The following is a 24,872-nucleotide window of genomic DNA, read 5'->3' as shown; positions in this document are numbered from 1 at the left end:
CTGTGAGTAAGGTGCCCGTAACTAGGGAGGAAGTTTCAATAAGAAAATCTGCCCAGTTACTGAAACCATGATTACCAAGTGGCATGATTAATAGGAGAACTAACCCCAGTCTCTGTTCCACTTAGGTCAAGCAGTCAAGCGTACACATTTTCAAGTAGGGGAAGCAGGGTCCCAAAGGCCACACAGCACTTCTGGCTGGATGGACCCCAACAAGGTGTCATCACTCCACACAAGCTTTAGGGAAGGTTGCTTCCTTCACTAAATTTGTGAGCTTTCTCCTACCCCTGGCCTACGTGCGTGCGCGCACACACACGCACGCGCCTTAACTCAAATATATTGTGAAGAGGGTGGTATTTAAACCATTCACCCTGGTGACTGTCAAAATGTGTGCTGCTCCAAATAAACCTTAAGAATCTACTGGCTCTAAGCCTAGACTTTTGATGCCAAGAGGAGTTCATAGTTATCTTTTCTTGCCAGTCCATTAATGGAATAAACCTCAACAATGCAGGTTCTCTCTTTGGGCTTCCTCTCCATCCCAGAAATGGAACATTTGCTTTCTGCATAGCAACAAAAGTGTTTTTGTTGTTGTTTTTATTGTTCATTTACTTTATCTCTTTTGATACGTAGCCTGGGACAAGGTTTAGGGAGAAATGTAAAGACTTGTTTCATGCGTCTGATAATTCTCCTGGCTCTTGTCAAATTTTGTTATATATGAAATAACTTGTCATTTTTCAGAATGCTGCTAATGAACCAAATGTTAGTTAAGGTGCTTTTTTTTTTTTTGATCATAATGGCCCATAGGTTAATGAGTCTCTTGGCTGATACCAGATATTTTATTTAACAAAAACATGGCCATATTTCAGGAGCTGGAAAACAAAACAAAACAAAAAACCCAAACCAAACACACCTAGACTTGCATATAAACTCTCTCCCTATTATTAACTGTAGCAAAACAAAACAAAAAATGAGGGAAGTCCTTCAGGTTGGCAAAATGACTTAACTGGACACCTCTCTGAGGTGGATAGGACTGCTGCAGCTTCTGTTTCTGCTGAGAGAAACCAAGGGCAGGAATGTGGAAAGTGTGTTAAGAACTAGTGGGAAGGAGTAGAGCTCTGCCCAATGTCAGAAGGCTGGAGGCTCTGGACAAAGAAAACCTGTTAAGGATACAGAAGTGCTGATGCATAGGAGCACATGTGTTCCAATGTTCATAGCGGCACTTTGTACAATGGCCAAATCATGGAAGGAGCCTAAATGTCCATCACCTGATGAATGGATCAAGAAGATGTGGTATTTATATACAATGGAGTACTACATGGCAATGAGGAAGAATGAAATCTGGCCATTTGTAGAAAAGTGGATGGACCTCGAGGGTGTCATGCTAAGCGAAATAAATCAGGTGGAGAAGGATAGATATCATGTTTGCACTCATAGGTCTAACAGGAGAAACCTAACAGAGGACCATAAGGAGAGGAAGGGGGAAAGAGAGCTGGGGAGAGTGAGGGACACAAATCATGAAAGACTATTGAATACTGAAAACAAACCATGGACTGAAGGGGGAGGGGGAGAGAGGGAAGGGGGTGATGGTCATGGTGGGGGGCACTTGTGGGGGAGAAGCACTGGCTGTATTATGGAAACCAATTTGAAAATAAACTATTAAAAAACAAAAGAGTTTCCTGATGGTAGAAGAGATGGAAGAATGTTTAGAAAAGGGGATATTCTCTTCTTAGTTGCTTGCTGATTTAACACAAAAGCCTGGTCACCTCAAGTTCTTAGCAAAGTCCACAACACAGTTCCTCTTAAAAAGAAAGACTGAGCACACGTAAGTTTGCCTTCTCTCTCCAAAGGCCCCACTCTTTAAAAGGTCTTCCCAGAGGATGGGAAAGACTGCTGGTAGTATGAGTTGGCATGTTGAATTTCTAGAGGATAGAAAAAAAATGGGAAGACGATGATAGAAAAAGAACCAAGGAAACCATCATACAAGTGGCTTTCTCAGGGAATCTCTCTGAGCTCTAAGCTAGGAATGAACAAATACAGAAAGCAGTAATGGGCTGTGGGTAGTGATCAAACAACAAATTAAAGAATTTCAGTAGGAACAAATATGACTAGTATAATCTTTCCTAATTTCCAGTGGTAAGACAGTAGGTAGGGAGAGGTTTTGTCTTTTCCTCAAGCCCAAAGAATTCTCCAAATGAAGGGATGAGCTACCTAATGGACCCTCATGAGAAAACTAGGACCTTTCGAAGAAGATTAAAAGTAATGCCATTCTCACACAACAGAGGAATTTAAAGGAGAAAATGGGCAAATATTACTCAACTGTGAGTCAACTGCACTGACCTGTTACTGTTCTGTAAAGCTGTCCTTCCTTAGACACTGATCCTGTGCCATCTCATGTCCTTTCATTTAAAGGAGAGGATGAATGTAGAGGCAGAACTGTCCACAAACACAGGAAAACTTATGTTAATTATCTAGTAAATAATGGAGATGTTCACTGTAAATTACTGGCTTGAAGACACTTACCTTGACATTATAGCTATGTGGTACTGCCTAAAGGACACAGGTGAACCAATGGAAAACAACAAAAGGAAAGACATTTGACCTCTTAGGAAAGGGTTCATTCAAGACACATAACTTATAAGAATTCGTACTGTTCTTGAGAAACATTTAGGAGGATATTCCATAATTAATTACCACCCTCAAATTTTGATGGGCCCACTTGATGGTCTGGAAAATACCCAGGACTTTTCTAGATTGTAGAGCTACTTAAAAAATTATGCAACTGCTTACTGTGTTTTAGGCGCCGTTCTAGACTTTGGGCATCTAAGAGTGAACATAGTAGACAGAAAATCTCCTCTCATGGACTGTGTACTCTAGTAAGAGTGACAAATAAATAAAACATTTAGTGTGACAGTTGGTGATAAATGTTATGGAAAGAAATGAAGTAGCAGAAGGTTATCACATGGACCATGAGAGGGAGGGATTGGGGGTGGTTTCCCTCACTCCCATTGGGGGGTTAGAGTCTTGGAATTGTTAGATAACATGGGAATCTGGAATTTTTAATGGTGACTAAAGGTTTAATTTTTGTATATAGTCATAACTGAAGCTTGGATTTGGGAATGGTTAGGGAAGAAAAGAGTGGGGAAAACACCTAGGAAGGTGTAGAATTCTGAGACTTTCCTCTTTACTCCTTCCTGTGGTCAGGTGGAGACTGGGGAATGAGTTTTTTTATCTCCAGTGTGAGGCTATTTCTGGATGCCTGTCCACAGAGTTGTAGACATTTTGGGGAGGTGGTTATTTATAACTCTGGGGGCTCTGGGGCTCTAAGAGAAATATTTAAAGTCATGGAGTGTGTCTATAAGAACTCTAATAGAAGTTACAGAAAGAAAGAATCAAGATGATGGAGATAAGCGCCAGAAGCACATTTCTCTGAGGTAAAGAAAGATTGAAGTCTTCAGATTGCACAGGACTACCCACTGGCCATGCAAAATTAATACAATGATAGGTGTATCCTGCTGAAATATCAGATTGCCAAAGATAAGGAGAAAACTGGAAGGGCTTCGACAAAGAAAAATGATAATCATCTACAAAAAGTTGAGAAGTCAAATAGCTACAATCCTCATTATCAACACAGAAGACAGTAGATAGGGAGCACTTTGTTTAAATTTCCAGATGTGATGATAAGATGAATTCTGTACGTAGGCAAGCTATCAGGAGAGAGTGTGAGGGTGCTTAAGAATGTGTTGACACATGAAAGATTGCATTCAGTTATCACCTCTCTCTCTCTCTACATACATCATAATCACTACAGGAAATTCTTTTATTAAGATGGAAAATAAAAAGAATGGGATGGAAAAGCTGACTGTAGCTCAGAAATGAGGTAAACTACAAAGACATTACATCACTGTTTTCCATAATGTGATTACAAAACAGTGATAGAATGCAAGGTGATATTAAATGATACAGAAATCAAACTGAAAAAGTTATGCCTTATTTTTATTTTGTGTATTAAAATATACAATGAATTCATTAAACATAATTTCTTTGATATTGCTTAAGATGATCCTAATGTAGTGGTAATATAAGGTTGTCTTGAAAAACTGAGCTTCTGTAGTAAGGCGAAAATACATAAAAATTTAAATTTATAGATCAAAACTTATTTGACAGTATAATGGCAACCACAGGAAAAACTCAAGACAAAAGTTAACAATGACTCTGGAGAGTTAGGCTTGGTGGTAGAGAGAGAAGGTTTTACTTTTAATGTCATATCTTTTTGTACTATTTCTTTAACCTTGTAAATTCATGTTACAATGAACACTTAACAACAACAACAAAAAATCTCATTCATCAAATGATTAGTTGAATAGTTTGTATGAGGTGACACAATAAAACAAGGATTTAGATTCTTGAGTTTTACACCTTCAGCCTGGGCATGTTACTAGATGAAATGTCGGGAATTTGTGTTCTAAATGACAATGATGACTTGAAGTGCTTTATGCTTGTGATGGCAAATTTGGTCAGTTTTTAATACATCCTTTATCACAGCCATGTGTGCTTTAACTACGCTAGGTTTTTTTTGTTCATTTGTTTTGTTTTGAGAGAGAGACAGAGACAGAGAGAGAATTAAGCAGGCACCATGCTCAGCGCAGAGCGTGACATGGGCTCTGTCTCATGATGGTGAGATTATGACCTGAGCTGAAGTCAAGAGTTGGAGGCTTCACCAACTGAGCCACCCAGGCTCTCCTAACTGACACCATTTTTACAGGAATCTGGTGAAGGGAAATAGATTCTGTTGATTCTAAATATAAGTTTCTTTTCTCTAGTTAAAGGACTTTTTTTTTTTTTTTTTTGCTATTCTCTGACAATCCATATGGTATCATTAATAAGATTTAAATAAAGAATACCTTGATTATAACAATTTATCTCCATTTAAAGTAGTTTTCTAATGAATTTAAAGGAATAGAAATACCTAACTAATCATTTTAAAATCTATGTTACTTAAATAGGTCTACAAACACCATATTTATTTAGCTCTCATTTTTGATGTACTCCAATTTGCAACATTTTCTCATGACTTGGATGGTCCCTGTATAAAATAAACGTTCCTAATGTTCTTACCATTAAGTTTAGTAATTAGAATCAAAGCCCCCCCCTTTTTTTCGTTTTCAGGTTTTAAATAACTAGATATTCTGGGTGACTTTCTGCATATCCAGCTTTTAGCTTTTATAATATCTACTGAGGCTATTGTTACATTTTACTGCACCTGGTATGATGATCTATATAGCTTGGTAAGAACAGATGTTCTGCTGTGAAAGCAGATACCCACATCTAAACAAAATCATTTACTGGATCAGTAAACTTAATACAGTGTTAGGTTAACTTGCTCATTGTTCACATCCCTTGAGAAAACATATCTAACACTCATTCCTATTCTATATCTTAATTAGCTTAGATTAAAATGAGCTCTTACTTGCAAATATTTGAAAGACACTGAAGACAAAGATGTGAATAACCTAGTAGAAGTTTGTAATATTTTCCTTAAAGTAGTGCTAATATCAAGTGCATCAGTAAGGTATCAGAAGATCTGGGATGTCCTAGCTTTGCCCCTCACACATACATATTTTTGCTGATATTGCTCTGAATTTACTTTGAAGTAGTTCTAGTTACCTTTGATAAAGAAGCAACAGCTTTCCTAAAAACAGTGGTTCTTGACTTTTTCTTCCTTCAGTGAAAAAGGAGATTGGTCTTTGATCACAGAAAGGAGAGATCTTAGTGTGAACACTATGCATTTTAGACTGTACACTAGGCTCTTCATATGATTTTTGTCCTTTAATGCTTTTTTTTAATAAGGTGGTAGCCACATTTTAAAGGTGAGTAAAGAGATTAAAGCAATTAGAACTCATATTGTAAAGCAATTTGAAATCTTCAGTGATCCTTGATAAATTAAACATCAGATGGCCCTTTGGAAAAGTGGAAGCAATTTTAGAATTGAAAAGTGTGACTATGAACCCTAGCTCAGCTACTTGTTTGATAAATGATTTGATGAGGCCATTCTATTTTTTGAATATTTAGTTTTCCTTTTATGATCTAAATGTTTTCATAAAGTAACTATATGTTCAAAACATTTCAACTAAATGTTTTCATAAAGTAACTCATAAAGTAATTGAAACTAGTAGATACACATTTTTTATTATCATTGCGAATCTCTATAAAAATTCTGATAGACACATAGATAGTGCTGTCAGTGTTCACTCCATTTGTCAATGAAAAAACTAAAGTTAGGGACTTCAGGTGACTTGCACGGTCACACAATTACTCTGCAGTGAATCCCATACAAGAAGCTAGGTCTGCTGACCCCAAATTTAGCATCATTTTTTAGACAAGACCATGTTGTCTTTAAATAGACCATTTCTTAAATTTGTAGGTTAAAGAAAGAATGTGTGCATGTGTGTAAATTTTACATATTCTTAAAGTTAAAAAAATTACTTGGCGGGAGTTTATTTTTGGAATTTAGTGTAAACAAAACTGAGGTCCAAGAACACTGGTTTTATACCTTCCTACTCACTGTTGCTCAAACCAGAGTTTTATACTGCTGAGTTCTTTTTGTTCTTTAACTGTGAGCTCCTACTCTAAGCCAGCCACTCTGTTAGATTTTGAAAATACAGACGATGCATTTGATAACTTTCTTCACTGGCAAGTATAGAACTCAGAGTCTAAAAGGAGAGGCAATAACTTAGCAAGTGATGATGGAATCTTGTTTGTAAAATAGAATACAATAAAATTTATATAGATAAGATCTGGTCTCATCTGAATATAAAACGATAAACCACTTTTTCTATTTTTTCTCTTATCAAAAATAAAGATTTGAAAAATCAATTGTAAAACAATTGATGTGATGGAAATATGACATGATACAAATATCATTTGATTTAGTAAAGTGAGAATTTTTAGTAGAATTCATGGAAAACCTGTTAAGAGCAAAGTTCTTCAAGAAAACAAAAGAAGTCAGTGGTAGGCATTATCATGTGAATGTGTGATTGGGAATTCTGTAGTTATAAAAGTTGGGAAAATTTTTAATGTATAAATTTATATTTTTTTAAACTTCACAAAGGAAGGGTTTAAAAACTGGTCAGAAGGAAGTAAATGGGAATGATAAATGTGGATGGGATCTAAAAAAATTGAAAATAATGTTAAGGCTATTAAGTGTAATTTTAAAATAAGATTTTCCAGGGCACCTGCCAAGCTCATTCAGAGGAATGCGTGATTCTTGATCTCAGGGTTGTGAGTTTGAGCCTCACCTTGGGTGTAGAGATTACTTAAATAAATGTTAAAAATACAATAAAATATAACAAAACGAAATCAGATTTTTCTTAAAGACATTCTTGAAAATGGGCATACGTACAACTATATAAAATTTGAATAAATACAAGTTATAAGTGGCTCCATTCACAGAAAGCTAAAACAGGCTAAAATCCTTATGAAATTTTTTTTTTTTTACCAAAGGTTTAATATACTTTAAGCATTTAATATGTTTTTTTAAGTGTTTTTTTTTTTCTTTCCAGCTCAGTGTACAAATGATTATCTTAATTCCAGTGAGCATATGACTGAACTAAGGATATATAGCTTTCAGGGGTGCCTGGATGGCACAGTCGGTTGGGTGCCTGACTCTTGATCTCTGTTCGGATCATGATCTCACAGTTCTTTAGTTCAGCCACGTATCAGATGCTGTGCTGATGATGCTGAGCCTGCGTGGGATTTTGTCTCTCTTTCTCTCTGCTCCTCCTCTGCTTGTGCGTGTGCTCGCGTGTGTGCAAGCTTTCTCTCAAAAATAAATAAATTAACTTTAAAAAAAGATACGTAGCAATAAACTTTAAGAAAAAGGATACATAGCTTTTGGCATACATAAGGAGTTCACAAAGTTTATATGACCTTTGGTTCTTTTCACTAATGAAATTTACTTCTTCATTTATAAATGAAATAAGAGGACAATTCAATAAGCTCTTTGCAGACACAGCCTAATTGGAACTATTGAATCACAGGCTACAAAATTGTGTGATAGCCCAAGGTGTATGTTAATCATTCGAGTTATAGAAGTTGGGATTTGCCGTATGAGAGGCCATTCAGAAGGGTTAATGTATAGTGTAGGTCAGTTCAGTTTACTGATTAGGGATTCTCCTCTCTTTGTGTGACTGTAATAGAGTACAAACATATTTTCATGTCTGTATAGTTTTTTAAATTTTGCTTTGGCAAAAGTGATTTTCTTGTTTTGGACTGCACTGACAAAATTATACTATGCTTTCTTTTTTAATGCTTATTTTTGAGAGAGAGAGAGAGAGAGAGAGAGAGAGAGAATAGGTGAGCAAGCACGAGTGGTGCAGAGGCAGAGAGGGAGATGGAGGACCCAAAGCTGGCTTTGCACTCACAGCAGAGAGCCCCATGTGGGGCTTGAACTCAAAAGCCATGAGATCATGACAAGAGCTAGAGTCTGATGCTTAACCGACCCAGTCACCTCAAACTGTGCTTTTTACTGATCCAATTTTTTGAAGATTTGCATATGTTATTGATAGTATTTAGTGAATGTTATGATGCCTTAAGAAGGAAAAAAGTTATGTTTGGTGTACGTTTCATGAGGTTTGTTAATGGTTACTGAATTATGCAGCAGAAATTATAATCCAGTACTTTCAGAGAGGAAGGATCCTTCCAACTTCTAGATGGATCGTTTCAAACTAAACTGTTGCCCAGGTTGCTGAGCATGTCCTCACAGTTTCGAGGAATGCTAGTGTCCTGTTTTTAGCCAAAATAAATTGTGCATTAATATGCACAGCTAAAGATGTCCTCTGCAGTGAGACATCTGCCGCCAAACTGCTCTCCGTGAGTAGCTGCCTCTGTGGAGGAGGTCGTGTGGCTTGGGCGGTCCTTGAATAGCAGAAAACAGACTGTTTTCAAGTGATAGCTTGGTTTCCTCTTTGTAATAGGATACATTATGTTATTATGTAATGTTTGTATGTAATTATGTTTTCTCTGGCCTTCAAAATAGTTTAAATAATGTAATATAAAATATGAATAACATATTCAGCAAATACTTGAAGATAATTTGATGGCAAAGAAAAGAGAATATTTAAATCATGAGAAGTGGTTGCTCCATTTGAGTCCATGTGACTAGAGGAGAAAACAAAGAATAATTGGAAAAAAATTAAAACTGAAAAATTAAAAAAAAATTAAATCTGAGGCTAAGTGCTGTCTCGTTCCAACTATAATAGTGAGAGTTGAGAAGGGGTGGACCTTGGGACATTAAGTGGTAAAGGAGGAAGTGCAGGGTGACCTAAAGGTGGGTAGCATTCAGGTAAGTGGAGGAGGAGTACACATGGAGCTGTGCATCATGACCAACGTAAGACAGAGGCTACTGCCTTAACGGAGTAAATGGTACATGCAGGTGTCCTGGTTTGCAGAGAAGTTGAGTTGTGACGCTTCCAGAAGTAAGAACCCAGCAGTTTTTATTGGATAGGGACAGGATAAAAGCATCGTGGAGGAAAATTTGTTCAGCAGCTCATGTGAATGGTGTGCACATCAACAAATATAAATTCCCAACATTGTGTTATTCTTTTGATGTTCCATTATTTCACGTGGTATGCTATGGTGAGCAGAGATTGCATTCTAAGTCTTATGTAGATTTTGTGTTTAAAATGTCCATTTTGGAGTGCTGTGAAGAGTGGATGTTAGTCATTAGATAAATAGATTAATAAAGCAGTTCTGAGGAAGCACATGCTTTCATTCTAGAACCGCAACATTTGTCAACTCACCGCAAAGCTTGAATGTATTGAGTTAATTACTTTAAATTATTACTGAAGACACACTCTTAAAAATCAGAATATAATTTTTTACTAATCAGTAGTAATCAAAAGTTTTGCTAACTATTTTTTAGGAAGTGGCAACATTAATTGAAACTTTCTTTATACAGTTTACAAACTTAAGTGATACCTCTTGAAACATTTAAATAATACATTTATGATTATTCATCAAAGTCCTTATATAATGAAGTTGTATTACTATATTTCGCAGCTCTGATAAGTAACAAAGGTTCAGCAAAGTAGAATCCAGGGGATTGGATTAAACAGGGTGGTGTGTTATATTAATTATATGTAGGGCTACATTAAAATACACAGTGACCTCAGAATAAGCAGAAATTCTGTCTAACCCATCTCTTATCCCATTTATACAGCCTATTAAATTAGAAGAGTGAATGAACAACTTTATGCTTTTCTTTTGTTCCTTTCCAAAGAGGTAATTGAATTAGAGTAGCTCATTAAACACTTGTGTCTCCAGACCTTGAATTCCATTTGTGTACTTTCTGTAAGTAAAGTTATGGGCTGGGAAAGTCAAGAAGAGTATTTTTCTTTTTGTTGTGTAAACTCTAGAATTGTAAATAGGTGAAGCATGACATGTTTTTCTTTTCTTTTTTTCTTTTGGCAAGTTTTATTTTTTTTAATGCTCTTTATTTTTATTTTTTATACAGAGAGAGACAAAGCATGAGAGGGGGAGGGACAGAGAGAGAGGGAAACACAGAATCGGAAGCAGGCTCCAGGCTCTGAGCTATCAGCACAGAGCCCAACGTGGAGTTCGAACCCATGAACCTGAGATCATGACCTGAGCCGAAGTCAGAGGCTTTAACCAACTGAGCCAGCCAGGCTCTCCGCATGACATGTTTTTCTAATAACATTGGATTCCTTCATTTTAATGTTTATTTATTGAAGATAAGAGTTCTTCTTCGATATAGTTGTGGGCTTCCCTGGTATTGTCTCTTGCATTTTTTCCATCACTTATGAGATGGATGTGGATGATGATAGTGTAATGTTAAGGAATAGGTATAAATTGTGGCAAGGGGCCTGGAAACTTATTTATGAAATATTGGTGGAAGGTTTCTTCTGTGAATAAGCCTTGGCCTTGGATTTGTCTGACTTCTATGGAATGGGAAAGAACTAATAAGGACTGACATGTTCTGCATGGCTACAGTGGACTGAAGACCCAATGACATAGAATTAGGAGAACCAACTGTATTATAGGCGTGAGTAACAAATGGAATTGGCAGTGAATGTCTGAGGCAATGGTGGTAATAAATTCAGGTTCATTTTTGCTCAGACTTAGAGGTAAATGTTTAATTTTAGAAATGAAGCAAGGCAGTAATTGCTCCTGGGCAGGGAAAATATGTATGGTTAGCAGTTATGGTGCTTATGAGGGACTCTTTCAGTTTGAGTGAAAATGGGAATAGATTATTCATGGCCAGAGGTGTCAAGTCAGGTTCTGAGGAGAAAGGCATGTAGCCAGAAAATGAAGTCTGAAGCCTATTATACAAACTGCATAAACAGTGGGAATTAGCAGAATAAACTGCTTCAAGCTGTAGCTTGAAGAGCACAGACATTTTCAGTTAATTTATTTCACTCAAACCAGCTAAAAAATGGTGGACATCTATCATGTTTAAAGGGTTAGTTAAACCCCAGGGGGTCAATAGACTCCTAGATAGAAATCCCTTACCAAATGTTGCTTACCATCTTCTGAGGGGATAGAGAGCTGGAAATAGAAGGATGATGTAAGTGCTAGCAAAATACACTAAGGAAATTAGATATTTTGAATTTCTTGCAAAAGATTAACTTTATTTCACAATGTGGTGTGAGGGGAAGTAGTTAGAGTCACCCCCTTCTGTGCTTGCTTGTTTCGCAATGTTATGTTTTTGTGAGGGTTAAAATATCTGAGCAGTAACAAAAGCCAAGTGAAGGACAGTGGCTTTGGAAGTATGCAAAGATGAATGGGAAATTGCCTTTCATGAGCAGCATAGACACCGTTGGATAATGGAGAATACAGTGCAAATACTACAGGATTTATAATGTCAAGGATTCAGAGGGCAAAGGCACTGTTTTTATTCATTATTCTCTCTCTGTGCATCATGAAAGACATGGCCCACAGAAGTGTGGAAGGTGGTTTGTGATGCTGGAGATGGGGGGGGGGGTTGTGGACTTTTTCATTTTCTCAGTGTATGAGAAGTTTGTTTTTGTTTCTGTTTTTCAGTCGATGGGGGAACTGGAAATGCTACTGTTTCCAGGACTAGATTAAGTGCTAAGATAAAAATCATTTCTATTTTCAATGGATTTGGCCAGTAGAATTAAATGTAAAGGAGGCTCTTTCTAAAAAATCCTAAGAGGATAAAGAGCTTTTCATATTGTTATTGCTACAGTGATTTTAACCTGTATTCTAGTGGTAACGAGGAACATGGAGGGGTCAAAATGTTTTTTTATGTGCTGCTTACCAAAGTGAAGAAAATGTGGTCATTAAAAGAATAAAAGGTGGGCCAGTAGAATCTCTCAACAAAAGGGTATATTAAGAGAAAACAAGAGAAGAGGCGGTGACTTGGGATTTCTGCCTCTCCTTTGTGTCCTTATGTGGAAACAAGGGTCATATACATTTATAAACTACAAGGGGACATTTGGTTTTGTGTGTTTCTTAGTATTAGTATAAATAATGCATCTGATGTGCTATGGTAGTGTTCTAATTTTGCAGTAGTTTGAGGCGGAGTGAGAGCCTACTGGCTAGCTATGTGTGAAGCCCTGATGTTCACATTGCAGAAAGACTGAGTATTTTGGTGATAAAACCAAATGAATCCGAGGAAGTATTCAAGGGGGAGAGTGGAAGGAAACCAGGAAGTTTCCTAGCAGGAAGAAAGGACAAAAGGAGTCATTACAGTATCATGAGATACTTATTATATACCTATAATAGCCTTGAAGTTATATTACATGTTAACCTGTTTCTTATCTGCTTTCTTCTTTAATGCAGCCTCCAGGAGAATAGAGATTTTTGTCTCTTTTATTCAGTGCTATATGCCAAGTAGAAGTTACTCAATAAACACTTGAATGAAGAAATGAATAGACAGGGTTGCCTGGCTGGCTCAGTTGGTAGAGCATGAGACTCAATTTCAGAGTTTTGAGTTCATGCCTCACGTTGGATGTAGAGCTTACTTAAAAAAAATTAAAAAGGAATAAGTGACTGCATTTCACGTCTACTTTGGCCATAACATTTGTCAAAAAGAATAAAAGCAGCTAACTATAATGGAGGTCACTAACCCTAGGAGTTTGTGACTTAATGTGGTTAATGTGGATGTATATTTCATAATGTTTTGTAGAAAAAATCAGTGAGAGAAAATAGGTAAAAAAGTTATGCTTTTAATTATATTTCCTTTTATCTTGTTTGACTATATGATTATGAGGTGCTGTGATATCATTTAAGGCTGTGGAAAAAGACAAATGAGAAAAAATAAACAGAACAGCACAAGTGTCGTTGAGAGTAGGGGAGCAGTTATGTAGGTAGATGCGTATTTGTGGAGGAATTCATGTCCATCAAGAGGGGGTAAAATGGAAAGTTTCCTTACCTTCTAGCTCACCTTTTAAGTAGCAATTGGTTCTCTTTTGGGATTCAGATATTTATATGTATAAAAAGTTATTGTGTGAAATGCTTCAAACATACAGAAACATAAAGATAATAATATAAAAGTACATAGATATTCAACCCCCATTTTGAAAACAAATGTAATGAACACTCATTACTTTCCACTCATCTTTAACAAATATTTTAATTTTACTTTCAGAATAAACTTTTTAATAGAAATTACATGTTAGAGTTGAGAATCTCTTTTAACCTTTTCTAAAAAGTTTGCTTTCCATGAGATTACAAAATAATTTCTCTTATACTGGTGAGTGAGTTTAAATGATTTCAATGAGCTTTTTATTTTAAAGCCATTTTAATAATAAAAAAATTCAGTAAAGTTTTTTTTTTTTTTAAATTAAAAAGCTTAACAGAGATGCCTGGATGGCTCAGTTGATTAAGTGTTCAATTTCAGCTCAGGTCATGATCTCAGGGCTCATGAGTTCAAGCCCCACATTGGGCTCTGTGCTAACAGCTCACAGCCTGGAACTTGCTTTGGATTCTGTCTCCCTCTCTGTGCCCCTCCCCCACTCATGCTCTGTCTCTCTCTCTCTCTCTCTCTCTCAAAAATAAACAAACATAAAAAAATTTTTTTTTAATGTTTAACAATATGAACTGGTAAATGATAAAAGAGGTTTTTAAAAGTTTGGGGAAAAGTTAGTTCCATTTCTATTCAAAAGGAAATTCTTTGCAAGTAAAGCATATGTGTTTTTGGCCAACCTAACACTTCACACTTTTGTACTGTAGAAAACTTTTCTGGTGTTGGTGCTCCGTATATTTAGTTTTCAACCATGTAGAATTCTGTACAAAGTGCTAAGCTGGTAACACTGGTTACTTTGGGTGGAGAAGATTATATCACATAGAATTTGACATTCTAAATTACTTGGGAAATATATACAATTTTGTATTTTAAGTATAAATTATTTTGGAATTTAAAAAAATGTTAGAGGGCACCTGGGTGGCTCAGTCAGTTAGGCATCCAACTCTTGATTTCGGCTCACATCCCAGGGCCATGGGGTCGAGCCCCACGTTGGGCTTGGTGCTGAGCATGGAGCCCACTTAAGATTCTCGCTCTCCCTCTGCCCCTCTCTCCTACTAGTGCACCTTTCTTCTTCTTAAAAAAAAAAAAAAAGTAATGTTAAACATAGGTAGTTTTTAATTATATCCTGAAATAAGTATCGATTCAACATCTCCTTTTCATAATTGATGTGATGTGAAATGAGCAGATGCATTTACTCCTAACTAAAACTGTGTGTGTGTGTCTGCGTATGATGTATGTCTCACATCTATACATATCTCACCAGTTAAATCAGTATATTGTTTACTTATATTGTAGTACATTCATAAAATTTTAAAGAAAAAATATTTCCTTTGTAAAATCATGCTATTGTTTATGATAAATTGAAGGGGTACCATTATTTATTCCTTATTTTCATAACGAAGAATGTTTTCTAACTCAGAGTGGTAAATAATTTTTGTTTTCACACATTTGATTATGTTGCCTTGGAGGGAAAAGTAATGCTCTGCTAATTTAAGAAATTAGCAATGTGTTAATAATTTGGCAAGAGTACTCTGAGTTGTGTAACTAAAAACTGTGCATGAACCATCAGTAGAGAAAATACCTCATGTAACTTATTTATGGCATCTAATATATTATAAGTCATCTTTTTATGATACAGTGTTTTCTATTTCTAGTGATAAACATGCTTTTAGTAAATCAAAGGCAACAAAATTAATACTAGAAAAAATACAACTTTATTTTCATTTTTACTTTTTATTTTTCCTTAAAATATAGTGCTTGAGTCTCTGAGGTTCATTAATTATATTTCAGTGTAATATTTCCTTTTATTTTTATTTTAAAAAGTTTTATTGTTTACCTTTCAAAGAGAGAGAGTGCGCATGCGTGTATGTGGGAGCGGGGCAGAGAGAGAGGGAGACCTAGAATCCAAAGCAGGCTCCAGGCCCCGAGCTGTCAGCACAGAGCCCTATGCAGGGCTCGAACTAACTAACTGTGAGATCATGCCCTGAGCCGAAATTGGATGCTTAACCGACTGAGCCACCCAGGCGCCCCAACATTTTAATATTGTACTATAAACTAAGTGAAATAATTTGATCTATATTTTATGTTTCAAATGATGAGCGACATAGGGTCAAATGGTACCATGCATTTTTAAAAATGTTTTTGTGTTTTTACATTTTTACTGTCTCACTAGCCATTATTTCTTATTACTTCTAGATCAAAGAGTGGCTCTGTTTAAACTGTCAGATGAAGAGAGCGCTAGGAGGCGATCTGGCTCCAGCCCCGTCGTCACCGGAGCCCACACCGAAGGCTGCCCCTGTGAGCCCTGCACCAGCAGGGAGCAAACCACCGCCACAGCCGCAGCCCCCTTCTCCAAAGAAGGATTCGGTGCCCAAACAGGAGATCTCAAAGGCACCTGAGTCTAAGAGGCCCCCACCACTCGCGAAACAACCAACCATTCACGGCTCTCCCCCGCCTGCGGCCAAGCAGCCTCCGGCCGCGGAGCCTTCGCCCCAGCCAGCCCCTCCCAAAGAGCCCTTGGTTCCATCCGAGCAGGCCGAGGTCCCTGTGGCCGATGACAAACCAAAGGAGCCCAAGATGGTGAAGCCAGACACAGACGTTGCGTCCTCGTCGTCAGTAGCAGCACAACGTGACACTCCAGGCTCCAAAGCACAGTCCGAGGATCAAGAGATAATAACCCCGCCTCTAAAAACAGACGCAGCCAAACCCTCGCAGAGTTTTCCACCGACAGGAGAAAAAGTCACCCCGTTTGATTCTAAAGTCATACCCCGACCTGCATCAGATTCGAAAATTATTTCACGTCCTGGGCCTAGTTCTGAGAGCAAAGGTCAAAAACAAGTTGATCCAGTTCAAAAGAGGGAAGAACCCAAGAAAGCACAAACCAAAATGAGTCCTAAGCCAGATGCCAAGCCGATGCCAAAAGGGTCACCTCCACCCCCAGGGCCACGACCTCCCGCTGGCCAAACTGCCCCCACATCTCAACAGCCCCCAAAGCCTCAGGAGCAGTCGCGCCGTTTCAGTCTGAATCTGGGAAGTATTACTGATGCCCCTAAATCGCAGCCCACGACTCCTCAAGAAACGGTGACTGGAAAACTCTTTGGGTTCGGAGCATCCATCTTCAGCCAGGCATCGAGTTTAATCTCCACAGCAGGCCAGCCGGGGTCTCAATCTCAGAGTGCACCGGGGGCCCCAACAAAACCAGGCCCTCCTCCTTCACAGCCACCTCCTTCTCAGGGGCCCCCCAAACCCGCAGGTCAGGTACCTCCAGCACCGGCAAAGGTTGTACCTGCGAAAAAGGAAACAAAAGCTCCAGTAGTTGAAAAATTAGAGCCCAAATCTGAACAAGTTCCCACAGTAAAAAGAACAGAAGCAGAAAAGAAGCCTCTGCCTGTTAAGGATAGCAAACCTTCAACGGCTGAGCCTCAAAAGACTGTCCTTCCCCCCAAATTGGAGAAAACTCCCAAATCAGAATCAGCCTGTCCTCTTTGCAAAACTGAACTCAACATAGGTTCTAAGGATCCTCCTAACTTCAATACCTGCACCGAATGCAAGAACCAAGTGTGTAATCTCTGTGGATTTAACCCTACGCCACACTTGACTGAGGTAAGCAATTTATATGTTACTTATGGGTGTGACTATATCATTTTTATTCTGAACTATTTTGGTCACCAAATTTCTGAACAAAGAACCTCCAAAAGATAAATAAACAAAAACATTTCTAGTAAAGAAGGCATATCGATATTGATGTCGTAGAAGAAGTTTCAATTACTTATTACATGCTTACTTTCTTACTAAAGGCTCATATCATTTGTGTTTTTCTGGATTATGCGCCAGAAGTAAGAAGATGAAATAAGTCAATAATATAATTTAGTAATTATCCCAATCCTTCATGAATTATAGACCTGCAACTGTGGAATCATATCCAGTTTTCACTGATTAATGCCAAATAAGGGTTCTCATTTACTGTTCCCATGATCTCCAATCCCTTCTGTCTCTACTACCTTACAGGAAGTTTTCTTTGCTTGCAGATCCCAAAACAACATGAGGTCTGTTATTTTACAAAAATTGTTAAGAACTTAGTGTAAGTTAATATTGCTTATTCGAAAATACTGACTCAAACATATGATACCTAGATTTTTTATAATTCTCTTTGTGCTGTTACTGACAAATATTATAGAGTACTTTATTAAGAAATGTGTAAAAAATACATGGGTTTCAGTGACTGATGTCAAGGAATTGTGTTTTTATTTATTTTTATTTTTTTTATGGGATGATGAGACATTTTCTCCAAAATGTAAATGACCTAAAAGTGGATGGCAAATTTCTACCTAACACAGTTATAGAAGAATGAATCTATAAGCGGTAGTAATGTGTTAAGGCTATTGGAGTATTTGAATCTCGGGTAACTGAGGGGTTAAGTGATTGCTGCTGTCTTGGGTGTTTAATCATTATTTAGGCATTGAATTTTAAATGATTGTTCATTGTTTTTTATACACATCAATAATACTTAAGGATTATTTTATTCTACTCTCTTTGATTTTGCGATTCATTGGAATGGAAAAATTGAACAGATTTTCGCAACTACACAAAAGAAGCTGTAGAGATTGTGTTGTTTTCAAGTTAAGTTTTTTTTGAAGAATATAAACCATATACAATTTTTATTCTTTTACCTTTAAAAGACTTAGGTTGCTTTGACATAACACCATACGAAAGTATTGTTTCTACAGACTTAAGCAGATTTTTATCTTCTTTATCTGTGATGAATAAAGTTAACTAAGATCAACTGAAAAGGCAGATTTGGTTTCCCTCAGCACTTCCTAAGTGGTAACAACTGTAATTATTACTTGCAGTGTTTTGGATTCAATGCAAAAGCAAAACAAAAAGCAAACCTTAAATTTCTTCCATATATTTAGAAGAGTTGTTTTTGGTTGTGTTTTCATGAAGCAGAAAATTTTGTATTTATTTCATAGACTTACAGAATTGTACCCTTTAATGAGGAGCCTTATGGTGTCAACACAGTGTAGTTTAATACTTATAAAACAAACTGCATCACTAATCTTGTTTGTGTATTTTTTTAATGTCTTTATTTTATTTTGAGAGAGAGAGGCACAGAATGAGCGGGGGAGGGGCAGAGAAAGAAGGAGACACAGAATCTGAAGTAGGCTGTAGTCTCTGAGCTGTCAGCACAGAGCCCGATGTGGGGCTCAAACCCACAGACTGTAAAATCATGACCTGAGCTGAAATTCGACACTTAACTGAAGGAGCCACCCAGATGCCCCGAAACTGCATCACTAAAAACAAAATATAATGTCTGCATTTAAAATGTATGTTGGACACTAAAAAAACTGTAGTATAGAGGGAGGACTTAGTGTCTGTGTCTTTGTATAAATGTATCTGTATATATTTTGACCATAGTGGTTACTAGAATCTAGTCAGTGTTTGGAGGTATGAAATGAGAGCCCTTGGGCGGAAAGCAATAAGCTTTTCAGGAAAATCTTTGGTTTTATGTGTGTTGGTAAATTAAATTTTGGAGGTGGTAATTTGGAAAGGAGAGTTCTTGAATAAGGCACAGAATTTCCGAGGCCATATGTGAAATTTCAGTGGTTTGAAAACATAAATGGTCTCAAGTATTCAGTTGGTTTAGGTGAAGTCCTATTTTAAATATGATCAGTGGGATTTAGGCTCTTACTGTTCAGAATATTTTGCAGTATGGTAATTTATTTGAATTTGGAAGATCATATTTCAGAGGAGAAAAAAATCTGGTGTTAACAAAAGCAGTTGGCTAGTGTTCCTAGCATAGCTTAAACATGCTAATCCGTATGAAGTTTTCAGTTAGTATGAGGCCTTGGAGCTCTTTAGTCCTTAGGTAAAGTCCACTGGCTGACCTGGAATCAAGGGAGTGAATGATGCTAGTTGAATTAATCACTGTTCAAGTATTCCTATGATGGTTATTACCCCAAAGGACTTCAGAGGATTGGCAGAAAGAGGTAGATGAAAAGAAGGCACACTGTGCTTGCATATGTGTGTGCATATATTTCCAGAAAATTGTAACTACGATTTATAGACTTGTGGTGCTCTCCCAGAGTTCTTAACTGCTAATCTCTGCTCATTTCCTTCAGTTAGGAGTGATTAGGAGAGCATCTTCTCCCTGATCATTGCCGTAGTTCTATGCTTTCTCCCCTCTGCTTATGGTATTTGTTTCTTGTTATCTAATATTTTCTGCTCTTTCATTCTAGTTTTAGAGGGCACGTTCAGAAAATACTCAGACTTTATGCCTGCGGTGCAAAGAAATGGTATTTCTAGGAAAGGATTCAACTATTTCCATGTATTTTTCTAATAAGGCACATTTAACTTCATATTATGAGCCTCTGCCTCCACCGTACCTCATCACCATGAGGCAGCACCACTTTTCCCATGGGTGCCGTCTGCCTTCTGTTCTCTGGTGCTGAGAAGGGCTGGTTATGCGGCCTAGGGAGCCAGAGAGAGTAGTCCCCCCTCCCCCGCACAGTAGTCAAACTCGTCTCTGAGGCTGCTTCCTGCTTCTCATACCCTGCATCCCCCACAACACCTGAGCTGTGCCAAGGGCTGCCAGAGGGCCCTGGGGTGTAGCCAGGCTTCAGCCTAAGCTTCAGGGTTTAACTGTTTGAGGCCAAGTTTGTATAAATGACACTGTAATCCATTAGCCTCTGAGAGCAAGGAAAAACTCTTTTAGGCTTTAACTTCTGGTAATTCAGAGAACATCTTAGGAATCTTAAAAGCAGCAGCAAGGCTTTCTGAAAGAGCTAGTCTTAGAGAATCTGGAAGCATCCTGAGAAAAACAGCCTAAATTGACAATCCATTTACCTAGTGAATTTTAATAATTCTAGTTCAGTTCAAATGCATAAGGGACTCAAAGTTACTCATAGTGGGTGTTTATTTTATTGTTCTTACTATACTTCTGAAAAGTAGTTTTGCACTATGGGAATAAAACTTAAAACCATGTCTCCTTATGTTTCAGGAAGTACTAGGGTCATAATTCTGCTTCCTTAGTAAGATGATTATGCATGGCCTAAATGCTGTAGGAATAACTAGCGTATATTTGTCACCAGGCACCAAATGGGCCTTTTGAGCCAATTAAGACCCAGTGGTGTAACTTCCTCATTTTCTGTCAAATACCCCAGGAAAGCCTCGTGGGCATGCGCTCTATTTCTTAGTTTGGTAAACACATATCCTGCTTTTCCTTTAAAAATCATTACTTGGAGCACCTGGGTGGCTCAGTCAGTTAAGTGTCCAACTTCGGCTCAGGTCGTGATCTCACGGTTTATGAGTTTGAGCCCCATGTTGGGCTCTGTGCTGACGGCTGGCTGGGGGCCTGGATCCTGCTTTGGATTCTTTCTCCTTCTCTCTCTGCCACTCCCCTGTTTGTGCTCTGTCTCTCAAAAATAAATAAATGTAAAAAAAAAATTAAACAAAAAGTAATTACTTAACTCTTTAAAAATTAAATATATCCGGTACTAAAAAGCACATAAGTACATACAGACATGGCAAATTAAAGACAGAAAGAATAATAATAAATTGATAAGTAGAAAACACTTACACCAATAATTATTTTTAAGATAATCACCTAATGGAGATCTGCATTCCCTGTGACTACTTCTGACATCCCTGGCAGAGAGGGATGCCTGATAGCCCTTTTTTGCTTACATGAGAAAGTTGACAAATCTGTGGGTAGAAGCAAAATTAATGGTTCTTAAGTTCTAGGAGAATTTTGGTATGTTGCCTTTATAATAAGTATGTATTTAGTCAGAAAATCCAGTAGGGATTTAAAAGAGAGATTTTTGTTTCAAGAAATTTAATCAAAAAGTAATTTCTCCATTAGTCTTTTTTCCTATCCACTTTTAGGTGGTTAATATTCTATTCTATATGAGAGTTCTCTATCCTAATCTTAACATGTGGTTATGTAACATTTCTTCACATGATTGAACACTTCTTAAGTATTATTAAAAATGAGTATTACTTAATTTTTTGGATACATAGATATGTTTTTTGTACATACTCTTCTCATATTAGGGATTTAGATTGTTTGATTTTTTTCATTATAAATAAGATGAACATTTTTGGATGCAAAATGTATTGTATTTGTAACTGTTTCCCAAGGAAAGCTTACTAGTACTAATGTTACCAAATCAGGAGACAAGGACCCTGAAGTGTCAGACTCTCTTTGGAGATGGTAAAGCAGTTGACATTGGCACCACTGGTGTCACCTGATTCCTTTCTTACTGTGTCTTCTCCATTCTTGGATAATAACATTTAAAGTGATATTTGTTAATTTGGAAGTCTAAAATCACTGTAATATTATTCCTTTGATGTGTATTTCTTTTATTATGCTTTTGTTTGAATATTAGAGACAAATAGATGATTTTAATTATGATACAGACAAAATATTGTATAGGCATTATGGGAAAAGATAAACTGCTGTCATTGCTGCTGGGTTATTACCCCCTTTTTAAAATTTTTCCTTTTGCACCAGGCTGGTGTGAGACAGCCATTTTCCTCACAACAGCTTTGTTGGGTAGGTTTTACAGTGATTTTGGAGGTGAGGAAAATGACTATCAGAGGGGCAGCTCTCAAGCCATGGAGGTATCATTCAGAGCCCTCTCTCCTGTAATATGTTTGAGTGACCTAGGGAACTTGAAAACAAATGCCTCTCATTCTGTCCTCCTTTACCTATAAGTTGTGTCAGTTGGTGATTACGAGGCCTTTAATACCAGCAAATTGGCTGATATGTGCTTTAAAGCCAGGTCACATCTGGGGGCCACAGAATAATGGTGGCTGTGTTACATTGTTGGACTTGGAAGGATGGGCCGATCAAGAGGTTCAGAAGCACAGAGGCCAGCATCATTGCATTATTTTTCTTTCCAGATAAGTCCACCAACTGGTCACCATTTATTTAGAGCTGAAAGAGACTAGGCGATGAGATGATATCCCTGCCTTTGTATATAGTGAGTGTGAGGACATAAAGCATACTTCCACCAGCTGCCAGAAATACTATTATATTCCTGCCCGTGAATGCAAATTATAAACATTTAGGTGATCCATTCGTGGTAAGGGAGTTGTTAATCCTTGCTTCTCCCAACACTTCTGTGTAGACTCCTTCGCTACATTCCCAGGAGTGGGATTCCTGGACCATGGGCTATCTATATCTCAAACTTGTTCTCCTCCAGGCATTTGTATCAGTTTATATTCTGACCAACTTCTCATACATTCTGCTCTTTCTCTCGAGATGGATTGTCTGGTAAGGTTGTCACTGGACGAACGTGGCTAATGAGCACTGTGGCTAACTAACTTAACCTAAGAATATTACAGGTGTGAAAAAAAACCTGTGGATTTCAAAACCTCAGTATGAAAAAAAAATGTAAAACATCTCATTAATAATTTTATGTTGATTACTATTGTATAAAGCTTTTCTTCCTTAAGTATTGCTGCTATTACTGCCTTTTCATCACATAACTTTGTTGTTGGCTATGCTCATGCATGACAATATATTGCTGTGTCGGATATTTCTTTCTCTCTAAGAAAAACACTAATACTATTAGATTTCTTGATCTCTGATTGTTTTTTCCAGAGCTAATTTTCCTCATATTACATAAGGTAGCTAGTCTTTTTTGCACTTACTGCTGAGCAGAGAGGTCTCCGGTCTCTCTCATCATCAGGAGGCGCGGTACAAATGCCTGGCCTGGTCTGGCCCAAGGATCAGTGTTCTCAAGTGCTGGTCATCATCATTAAGAGCTATCTGTCCTACACACTAGCACCATGAGACTGAGTCTTCAGCTTAGGACATCTTCTCTACTGATCCCTCAGGTACCAAGTTCTTTTCAGAACTTTTGGATCTGTTTATATTTGACCTGTGGCTTTAGGTAAAAATCATCAGTTTTTGGGTCAGTTGCTACCAGGAAACCCAGCAATACAAAATATTAGAACTTATATCATCTGGTCTGCTTTTTTCCCTTTCTCTTCTTGATGGCTGTTTGTTTTATTTTTAAAAATTTATTCCAATAATTTCAATTATAGAAGTATATATATGTATACATACACATATATACACACACACACATATATAAAACAATCCATTCAGTACTGAAGTGTCTGTGAAGTGGAATGTACTTCATATTAAGAACTAGGTATCTATTCAAACCTATCCTTTTCTCTTTTGCTTTTTTTATAATTTTGATTGATGTGTAATTGACATAGAATATTAAATTAGTTTCAGGGGCGCCTGGGTGGTTCAGTCGGTTAAGCCTCCTACTTTGGCTCAGGTAAGATCTCGTATTAGTGGGTTCAAGCCCTGTGTTGGGCTCTGTGCTGACAGCTAGCTCAGAGCCTAGAGCCTGCTTTGGATTTTCTGTATCCCTCTCTCTGCCTTTCCCCTGCTCATGATCTGTCTCTGTATCAAAAATAAATAAAACATTAAAAAAAATTTAAATTAGTTTCAGATGTACAACAGTCATTCAACAGTTACAGATGTTATGAAATGCTTGCCACAATAAGTATATTACAACATTATTGACTGTATTCCCTATGCTGCACTTTTCAACCCCATGACTTTCGTATTTTATAATTGGAAATCTGTGTCTTTTAATCTCCTTCATGCATTTTACCCATTCCCCCCACCCCTTTTCCTTTGGCAGTCATCAGTTCTCTATAAGTCTGTTTCTTTTCTGTTTGTTTGTTTGCTCATTTGTTATTTAGATTCCACATAAAAATGAAATTATGATATTTGTCTTTTTCTGGCTTATTTCACTTAGTGTAATACCCTCTGCGTCCACCTTTGTTGTCGTGAATGGCAAGATTTCATTCTTTTTTATAGCTGAATGATATCCCTTCTATATATGTACTGTATCTGCTTTATCCATCCATCTATTGATGGACACTTGGGTTGCTTCCATATCTTAACTATTGTAAATAATGCTGCAGTAAACATAAGGGTGCATATATAGTTCCCAATTATTGCTTCTTTATTCTTAGGATAAATACCCAGTAGCAGAATTACTGGATCATATATGGTAATTCTGCTTTTAATTTTTTGAGGAACCTCCATCCTGTTTCCATGGTAATTGTACCAGTTTACATTCCTACCAATAGTGCACGAGGTTCCCTTTCCTTCACATCCTTGCCAACACTTGGCTTTTTATACTAGCCATTCTGACTGGTGTGAGGTGATACCACTGCGGTTTTGATTTCTGTTTCTGTGATCATTAGTGATGTTGAGCATCTCTTCACGTTCCATTGGCCATCTCTGTGTCTTCTTTTGGAAAAGTGTCTACTCAGGTCCTCTGCTCATTTTTTAATTGGATTTGTTTGTTTTTTTAGGGAGTTGAGTTGTATCACTTCT

At 37.3% G+C, this 24,872-nt stretch overlaps 1 protein-coding gene across 1 annotated transcript in view; it reads left to right on the top strand.

Moving 5' to 3' along the window:
• Positions 1–24,872, top strand: part of PCLO (piccolo presynaptic cytomatrix protein) — a 411,647-nt gene that overhangs the window by 12,545 nt on the left and 374,230 nt on the right. The window contains exon 3 of the mRNA XM_029928192.1: positions 15,698–17,104. Coding sequence (XP_029784052.1) covers positions 15,698–17,104 — 1,407 coding nt within the window. The remainder of the gene's footprint in view (positions 1–15,697; positions 17,105–24,872) is intronic.

This window comes from Suricata suricatta, chromosome 2, assembly GCF_006229205.1.
Source record: "Suricata suricatta isolate VVHF042 chromosome 2, meerkat_22Aug2017_6uvM2_HiC, whole genome shotgun sequence".
Lineage (NCBI taxonomy): Eukaryota > Metazoa > Chordata > Mammalia > Carnivora > Herpestidae > Suricata > Suricata suricatta.
The sequence above is the reverse complement of the archived record's forward strand: the minus strand, read 5'-3'. Positions and strand labels throughout refer to the sequence as shown.